At 33.2% G+C, this 10,592-nt stretch overlaps 1 protein-coding gene across 1 annotated transcript; it reads left to right on the top strand.

The window, feature by feature from the left end:
- Positions 1–4,318: 4,318 nt before the first annotated feature.
- On the top strand, positions 4,319–4,702 carry LOC139874843 (uncharacterized). The gene has a single exon (XM_071862236.1). It carries the CDS (start codon positions 4,319–4,321, stop codon positions 4,700–4,702), a length of 384 nt encoding a protein of 127 aa, XP_071718337.1.
- Positions 4,703–10,592: the final 5,890 nt, after the last annotated feature.

Here is a 10,592-nt window from a genome sequence, read left to right as displayed (position 1 = left end):
AATGCCAAAAGTTAAATTAAATATATTAATTCATATCGAATGTCAATTAACCATATTATGTTTAAACGTCACAAAAGAACTTGTTTAAACCTTACAAAAACAAATGCATATGAGTTACGGAGCACTGAGTTGAATTTAAAATTAATTTCTCAACTAATATCTGATGCAAATTGTTTCGAATACTAAAACTTAACCATATTATTTTTTCTAAGAAAATAAATGGTGGACATATATGACATTTCATAAAATTCTAAATTAAAAAAATATTTTAACACATATTTATATCAAGCAATTCAACAACATGAATCCAATAACATGAAAGTAAAAAAAAAATAACAGGCCACAAGAAGACATAACACTAGTTCAATTTCTAACACCCTTTATATATTTATTTATTTATTTATTTTATAAATAAACATACTAATCAATTATATTAAAAATCACAAACAACGAAGCATATATGAGTTGATACAAAACATGATTTCAATAATCGTTGAAAATCATCTACTGTGATTATAAATATTATTAAGTTATAAGTGGATGTATTCATTTCATCACATTTTTCTTAATTGCTACGAAACAAAAAGAAACATGGACCCATAAGAGTGTTGAATATTTACTAATATTACATCAATATAATCCATCTTTATAAAAACTAGCATTCACAATAACTTGACAAGAGAAATTACCTAGCAGATCGTTATATTATGTATATCTATTTTAGCCTATAATAGATATAACTCATGCAACATCAAATAACGAAAAGCAAATAACATCTAACCGGGAAATAAACAACCTGGCTCGGATACCAATGTAGTATAAATCAGTGATTCGGGACATACCGAATACTAGCAGCGGAACGAGTAGGATCGATGTTTAGATCACCGGTCGGGAAAGCGATCACCAATAGAAAGGCTTTCTAGTTTCACGGCCTAACTTCCTTCTACGGTTTGCAATGTTCCACTTGAACAACTATACTCACAATTTTACTACTTACTAGAGTATGATTTTCTCAATGATTTGTTGTGTGTTTCTTGTATTTTTTGTGTATCTTACAAGAAGAGTTTAACTCCCTATTTATAGATACAAATAGATTACTTATTACCATGCACTACCAAAAGTACATAATACTTATTACCTTTGTAAGTGTACTATCAAAGGGTAAATGGTACTTATTACCATTAGTGTAGTACATAGTACTTATTACCTTTGTAAGTGTACTATCAAAGGGTAAATGGTACTTATTACCATTAGTGTACTACCAAAGTAAATAAGTTTACAACTCATTAATGGTGGGTCAAACACAATGAGTTTATGGGTGTACCACAAATAATTTCCAACAATTACATACATCAAGAATGAAACCTTTTCACCATATAACATCTACACTCGCACCTTATCTCACACACATAACAAATTCCCTCTCATCTTGTAACCAATTTCAACATATTGTAATAAACACTTGCAAGTAATACAAATTCAAATTTACATACTCATGTTCTTCTACTTTGTTCATCTTCATCATTTACATCATAATTTCTCGATGTGATCGATTTATAAACAAAACAAACGTGATTTCATACAGTATCATAGTGCAATAGGAGCTTCCTAATCGATATGTTTCATCACTTTTGTGTTTAAATCGTATAATTTGTCACCGTTTGTTCGTTTGAACTACTTTGACCAAAACATGCGTTTGAGTATTCTAACGCTAAGGAGATCAAATTTAGAATTGCTAGAGGTTCACAATCACTCTCTTGAGCTTCGTTGTGTTGGTTTATATGCTCAAGACACGATATATGTATACACTACTAATAACATATGAACCTATAGGGTCACACGCAAATAGCAAATAAATATCAATTAAGTATTTAAATGGGATTTAGATATCATCAACCATAAAATGTTTAATAACATTATTATTTAGGAGAAATAATGATGTAGCATGAGAATATAAGTATGTACACATGAACTAGTAATGTTACAAGTAACATTCTCTTGTGTTATATTTATTAGAAAAATACAATATGGTATGGTCATAAGTCATGAGTGGTATGGTCATTAATCATGAGTGGTATGGTCATAAGTCATGAGTGATATGATCATAATTCTTATGCCATCATTATGTCCAGCAATTATTGTTGCTTTTGTATGTGTGATGTGTGTAAGAACACTTCTTAAATAAGTGACTTACATACACTTGCAATTGATATACGTACACACATATGAATGAAATGGATTCAAGTGTCATTTCATTTTAACCCATGCAAATAACTTTCAAGTAACTCTTTTAGTAAGTAAAAGTGTTAGTGTTCTTCATCTTGTTATTTCACTTATTATTGGTTGATAAGGACTAGCATCCATTTGGTATTGGAACTTTGCTCAAGTGTGGATTACCGATAGAGGAAGGCTACGTTGGCTTCTTGATATTCTTAGTATCCATAACTTCTCAAGTTCAAAGTCTTCAAAGGTTGTAGTCTTTAAACTCACTATTTATTATTTAGTTTTCTTAACAACATGCAATTGGATCTTTGGTGGGGAGTTTTTGAAAGGTTTAAAAATTGTTGTACATGCTTCCGCTGCTAAATAATTTTATGAAAAATCATACAAACCCCTTCATTGGTATCAAGAGCCGCTTTTGCATGTGTTAAGAAACTTATGTTATATACAATAAGAACTTGTTCTTATTATTAGAAATGAACAACTTTTTTTCTAAAAAGGAAAAGTTGTAGATTTCTAAAATGCAACTTAGTTATTTTATTTTCTACAACCATTCCTTTTACATGCATGTATAGTTGTAGAAGTTGCTATATATATATATATATATATATATATATATATATATATATATATATATATATATATATATATATATATATATATATATATATATATATATATATATATATATATATATAATAGTTGATATATTAAGTTGCATGGTGCATAGAAAGCCTTTAGACCATTTTGGGATGTTTGGTTGTGTTGAAATTCGATTGGGTTGTAAATTATTCTTTCATTTATAATGGTTTGTAATAATTTTATTTTTCATGTTTTGTTTAATTTTGATATGTAAAAGTATTAGTGTAGACTTGTATATTTTATCTATAAAAATGTAACAAGACATGAAGAAAATTCAAGATGGAGTTCTAAGCAATTTTGGAGCCATTTGCAACACCAAATGTTGACTAGGCAAGTGGGAGCTTCAAGACATCACAATGAAGCATGGATATTTGTTATGTCCTTAGATTGACCCGGTCCCTTCGTTTGGCTCACGAAAATCGATTAGGAAAAGGCTTGGCTATGCACCTATTAATTGTTGTGTTTATGTTTGTATGTTGCATGTTTGAATATAGGATATTTGCATGCTAGAAAATAAATTTTTTTTTTAACAAATCAAACACAAATAAGAGTTTGGTAAATTTATATATAATTTTGAAAATGGTTTTTCGTAAAAGTATAAAATGAGTTTTAATAAAACGGAGTTTTTACATAAAGCTCAAAGTTAACATTAAAATTATGAATTTTAATAAATTATGAATTTAATAAATTTAAACCAAACTCTTGTATAAAGTTTTAAATAAAATGAGTTTTATTAGAAACTAAAATTGGTCTTAAGTTAGCGCGCTCAATGTATACATATTAATATAGGATATTAGTTTAAAATTGGACACGCCGTGAGTGACTAAAATAGAGATTCTATAAACTCAAGACCAACATATAAAATATGATTTTATCTAAAGTATACGTATAATATATTGTTGAATGCATGCAACAATTATTATACGAAATGTTTTGTCAAATTGAAATAATACAAAACACAAAATCCCTTTTAAAATGTAAGTTTATGCCATCCTTTTTAAGACACTCGCTTGTCATTTGTACGTCGTTGTGGAGAGAGCATCAGCCAACCACCATGGTCGTCTTGTGATTACCGGGATGGTGTTTCGCGATTCCCATGACAGTCTTGGGCCGAACATCATAGTTTTTAAATAGGACAACTTAATTGGTGCTTCTTGTGGAGAGAGTATCAGCCAAACACAAGAGGCCCAAGGCATAGATGGGATTAAGCATACCAGTTGACAATTGTTGTTAAAGATCCCATTAAGATATAGAAATTGTATTAGACTTGCAATTGGTAATCGCTACCTACCTTGTTAATTTAAACTTAGTGGAGAGAGCATCAGCCAACCACTCAAGGTTAAATGTAACTTGGATTCTAGCCTTTAACAAATTAATTTTTCATAAGAAAGTTAGGGTAATTAATTATTAAAGGATCAAATATTAAAATACTAAAAGAACTTTGTTAATTTTGTAGATGTCACCCAATTCAACTACACCCGTTCACCACCTTTCTCTAAGATCTGTCTTAGAGAAGGAAAAACTCAATGATACGAACTTCTTAGACTGGTATCGTAATTTGAGAAATGTTCTCAAAGTCGAAAAGAAGTCGTATATACTTGATGGACCCGTTCCCGAGGAACCCCCTGCTAATGCCACTAAGAGCATCCGAGATGCTTGGACTAAGCACACGGATGACTCCACAGAGGTAGCATGCCTCATGTTAGCCACCATGATTCCAGACTTGCAAAAGGACCTGGAACATCATGATGCCTTTGAGATGCTTAAGCAGCTAAAGGAAATGTTCCAACAACAAGCTAGGCAACAACGGTTTGAAACTGTCAGAGCGTTACACGCATGAAAGATGACAGAGGGGACATCTGTAAGCTCTTATGTTCTAAAAATGAAGAGCTACATAGATCAACTTGAGAGGCTTGGATCTTCCATTGGTCCTGAGTTGGCAATAGACTTGATCCTCAACTCACTACCAAAGTCATATGACCAGTTCGTCTTGAGCTACAATATGAACAATTTGGAGAAATCTATCTCGGAGTTGCATTTAATGCTTAAGACTGCCGAGAAGAATATTCCATCCAAAACCTCTAAAGTCCTCATGATTCGGGAAGGAAAAATCAAGAAGCCACAAGCCAAAGGCAAAGGTAAAGGCAAACCTAAGATTCAGGGCAACTACAAAGGCAAAAAGTTTGTCCCAAAGGATTCTGTCAAGAAGAAAAAAAAACCTGCCAAAGATGCCACTTGTTTCCATTGTGGAGAAATTGGTCATTGAAAGCGAAACTGCCCGACTTACCTTGCAGAGCTGAAGAAGACAAAGGCTAGCAATGCTAGCACCTCAGGTATCTATATGATAGAACTATTTGCTTTCTCTAGTAATTCATGGGTATTTGATACTGGTTGTGGAACTCACATTTGTAATAATGTGCAGGGACTAAGAAAGATTAAGAAGCTGAAACCAGGCGATATGGTATTGCATGTTGGCAACGGAGCACATGTTGCAGTCGTAGCAATAGGCACTTATGAACTTTTATTACTAAATGGCCTGTATTTAATATTAAATAATTGTTATTATGTCCCTAGTCTAACTAGGAACATTATTTCAGCTGCACGTTTGTATGAATCTGGATACTCGTATGCTTTTCCTAATGGAAATATTTCAGTTTTCAATAAAGATATTTTTTTATTTTGAGGCACGACCTCACAATGGCATATATGAAGTTGACATACAAGATTCATCCAATAATAGTTCTATGTATAACATAAACACCAAAAGATCCAAGCATGACTTAAATCAAACTTATCTATGGCATTGTCGTCTTGGTCACATAAACAAGAAACGCATAACCAAACTCCAATCTGATGGAATTTTAAAATCAACTAACTCTGAGTCATTTGATGTATGTGAATCTTGTTTAAGCGGGAAGATGACAAAGGCACCTTTCTCCGGTTCCGGAGAAAGAGCAAAGGATCTTTTGGGACTTATACATTCCGATGTATGCGGTCCTTTTAGAACTATGTCAAGAAATGGTGAAAGATACTTCATTATATTTACTGATGATTTTAGTAGATTTGGTTATGTTTACTTATTGAAACATAAACATGAGGCATTTGAAACATTCAAAGTGTTTCAAAATGAGGTTCAAAATCAGCTAGGCAAAACGATAAAGGTTCTTCGATTGGATCGAGGAGGTGAGTACTTGTGTCAAGAGTTTGACGATCATCTAAAGAATTGTGGAATTATTTCACAACGCACTCCACCCAGAACACCACAACATAATGGTGTTTCTGAGCGGAGGAATCGAACCCTACTTGATATGGTTCGATCTATGATGAATCATACTTCACTTCCTCCATCTTTCTGGACCTATGCCTTATTATCTGCTGCTCACATACTAAATATGGTACCAACCAAAAAGGTAAATAAGACACCATATGAGTTATGGCATGGAAAGGTTCCAAATTTATCTTATTTGAAAGTTTGGGGTTGCGAAGCTCATGTTCGACAAGAAACTTCCAACAAACTTGACCCCAGATCTATCAAATGCATTTTTGTGGGATACCCAAAGGATTCTATGGGATATTATTTCTACAATCCTACCGAGAACAAAGTGTTTGTTTCTAGACACGCTACTTTTCTAGAAAAGGAGTTTCTTTTAAATAAAGCAAGTGGGAGTAATGTAGAACTTGAAGAAATTCAAGAACCACAAAATATCACACCTGAGGTTGGCACTAGCTATCAACAAATTGTTGAAGAACCTAAACAATTGGTTGCTCAGGAACCTGAAGTAACACAAGACATTCGTAGATCTAGTAGACCTCATCATAGTCCCTAAAGATATGACGACATTTTCTTAGTGGATGAAAGTGAGCCCACTAACTACAAAGATGCTACATTAGATCCTGAATCTAAGAAATGGAATGAAGCCATGAATGAAGAGATGCAGTCTATGTATGACAACGAAGTATGTGACTTAGTTGATCTACCTCCTGATAGCAAGGCTGTTGGGAGCAAATGTATTTTCAAGAAGAAAATCGATATGGACGGAAATGTACATACATTTAAGGCAAGACTAGTGGCGAAAGGTTTCACTCAAACTCATGGTGTTGACTATGACGAAACTTTCTCTCCATTAGCCATGCTAAAATCAATTAGAATACTCATCGCCATAGCTGCATATTATGACTATGAGATATGGCAAATGGATGTCAAAACCGCATTCCTTAATGGACACTTAAGTGAAGATGTCTATATGGAACAACCTGAAGGTTTTGTAAATCCTAAGTATCCTAATAAAGTGTGTAAGCTTAAAAGAGCCATTTACGGATTAAAGCAAGCATCTAGAAGCTGGAATCTTCGTTTTGACGAGAAAATAAAAGAGTTTGATTTAATCCAAAATGAAGATGATCCATGTGTTTACAAAAGGGCTAGTGGGAGCATAGTAGTATTTTTAATCTTATATGCAGATGATATAATAGTTATTGGAAATGACATCCCAACTTTACAAAAGGTAAAGTCTTGGCTTGGGAAGTGTTTTCAAATGAAAGACCTTGGCGATGCTGCTTATATTCTAGGAATAAAAATTCATAGAGATAGATCAAAGCGGCTAATCGGCTTGAGCCAAAGTGCATATATTAAAAAGATTCTAAAAAGATTCAAGATGCAAGATTCCAAAAGCGAATTTTTGCCAATGTCACATGGTACAATATTGAGCAAGTCTCAAAGTCCTAGCACAAATGATGAGCTTAGACGAATGAATGGAACTCCATATGCTTCTGCAATTGGATCCATTATGTATGCCATGTTATGCACAAGACCAGACGTATCGTATGCTTTGAGCATGACGAGTAGATACCAACAAAATCCAGGTGAAAGCCACTGGATGGCTGTCAAGAACATCCTATAGTACTTGAGAAGGACTAAAGATATGTTCTTGACTTATGGTGGTGTGGAAGAAGATCTTAATGTAAAGTGCTACACAGATGCTAGCTTCCAAACTGATAGAGATGATTCACGATCACAATCTGGATATGTCTTTATCTTGAATGGAGGAGCTATAACTTGGAAAAGTTCTAAACAGAAAGTAGTTGCACAATCTACTACAGAAGCTAAATACATTGCTGCATCGGAGGCAGCACAAGAGGCTGCGTGGATGAAAAAGTTCATTGCTGATTTAGGGGTGATGCCAAGCATAGAAGACCCCATAGAAATATTTTGCGACAACAATGGTGCTATTGCTCAAGCAAAAGAACCTATATCGCATCACAGCACCAAACATATCCTTAGGAGATTCCACTATATACGACACATAGTGGGAGACGGAGATGTTTATATTCACAAAGTTCACACAGATCAAAACCTTGCTGATCCTTTTACAAAGGCTTTGGTACAATCAAAACACGAGGGTCATGCTCGGTGCATAGGGCTTCGTAATGTTAATGATTAGAATGATTTGTAATTTAGTATTATGATATTTTGGAACATTTATGCAACATTTATATTAAATGATATGATGTATTTGGAGATAATCATACTCATTAATAATTGTTGTGTTCTTTATTAGTATGTTTAAATCCTTAAATAACCCCGTTATTCAAAAACGTCCATAGTCGATCACAACTATGGGAATAGTTATGAGTTAAGACTAATGTGAATAAGTTGGTTGACTTTCATGAAGATGAAAGTAGAGCAAGGGAGTTGCAACCAAATTCACCTATGTTTATTGAAGAATAAACATTGGACATGACCCGTTTCAAGATCACTTCATGGATCGATGTCATAAGTGATTCTTGAAAATGGTAATATCTTTATATCCTTAGACCGTAGATACATATTGGGTCTTAAGTGTGAGGATTGTTATACTTTGACATAGTTAAACATTGTTCTTTAGCCAGGGAATCATAAAAGCTATTGTTAAGTATAATATGAGACACATGAGAGACGTGTGTAGTCTAGACGGGATTTGTTCCTCTCATCTGGATGAGAGATTGACATCTATGGGCCCCTCGATGATTTAAATTGATTAAGATGCTTGGCCACGCTCAAACTATGTTGATATATTCAATGATGTTTGTTTATCATTTTCAATCTTGATCGAGTAACATAATGTATGAGCTAAATATGAGATTGATTACTATCCATGTCTCATGCTCAATGTGATGTCAGTAACAAAGGGATAACTGATACCTTACCTATATATTGATTTGAAGTTTTAACTTGAGAATCAATAGATGCTCGGAATGTAACATTTTCATGTGTTGTTAGGGGCAGTGGCATGTTGCTAGACATTTACCACTGTCTGTGTTGACATATATTGAATCTTGTGCAAGTGGGAGATTGTTGGTTTATATGCTCAAGACACGATATATGTATACACTACTAATAACATATGAACCTATAGGGTCACACACAAATAGCAAATAAATATCAATTAAGTATTTAAATGGGATTTAGATATCATCAACCATAAAATGTTTACTAACATTATTATTTAGGAGAAATAATGATGTAACATGAGAATATAAGTATGTACACATGAACTAGTAATGTTACAAGTAACATTCTCTTGTGTTATATTTATTAGAAAAATACAATATGGTATGGTCATAAGTCATGAGTGGTATGGTCATTAATCATGAGTGGTATGGTCATAAGTCATGAGTGATATGATCATAATTCTTATGCCATCATTATGTCTAGCAATTATTGTTGCTTTTGTATGTGTGATGTGTGTAAGAACACTTCTTAAATAAGTGACTTACATACACTTGCAATTGATATACGTACACACATATGAATGAAATGGATTCAAGTGTCATTTCATTTTAACTCATGCAAATAACTTTCAAGTAACTCTTTTAGTAAGTAAAAGTGTTAGTGTTCTTCATCTTGTTATTTCACTTATTATTGGTTGATAAGGACTAGCATCCATTTGGTATTGGAACTTTGCTCAAGTGTGGATTACCAATAGAGGAAGGCTACGTTGGCTTCTTGGTATTCTTAGTATCCATAACTTCTCAAGTTCAAAGTCTTCAAAGGTTGTAGTCTTTAAACCCACTATTTATTTTTTAGTTTTCTTAACAACATGCAATTAGATCTTTGGTGGGGAGTTTTTGAAAGGTTTAAAAATTGTTGTACATGCTTCCGCTGCTAAATAATTTTATGAAAAATCATACAAACCCCTTCACGTTGATCACAAGAACTATTACAAAAAAAGTTATAAGTGTTAATCTTCGAGTAATTGTTTTCCTAAAAAACAGAAAATCAAAATTAGGCTTATGTAGTTGTTTTCAAGCCGTGTGAACGACCAAAGAAGCTTTGGATTAGTGTTTTAAACGTTCTCATAAAGGAATCATTAACTGAAACATTCTAATTCAAGACTTCAATTTTGGAGTTAATCTTTGGCGCCAACTCACTATTCTTCATCAATTGTAAATCTAAAGCGAGTTTGGAAGACCCATGTTTATTTTGAAACAAGGATCAGAAAAGACCCATTACTCATGCGCGGAGGAAAAAACGATATTTTTGATTTCTGAAATTACGGTTCTTAATTCTTTGTAATTGGGGAAGAAGAAGCAACACAAGCTATAATTCTTGATTCCATAGTTTTGTTAATGATACCAGAGGAACCGTCTCCTTCTGATGTAGCTGCACATTATCATTATAGTTGCTCGTGCCACAACAGATATAAATGTTCCAATTGTATTTTTGTACAAAATAATTTTCATCAAAAGCTTCA

This window comes from Rutidosis leptorrhynchoides, chromosome 11 (assembly GCF_046630445.1).
Source record: "Rutidosis leptorrhynchoides isolate AG116_Rl617_1_P2 chromosome 11, CSIRO_AGI_Rlap_v1, whole genome shotgun sequence".
NCBI lineage: Eukaryota > Viridiplantae > Streptophyta > Magnoliopsida > Asterales > Asteraceae > Rutidosis > Rutidosis leptorrhynchoides.
This window is presented reverse-complemented; position numbering and strand designations above follow the sequence as displayed.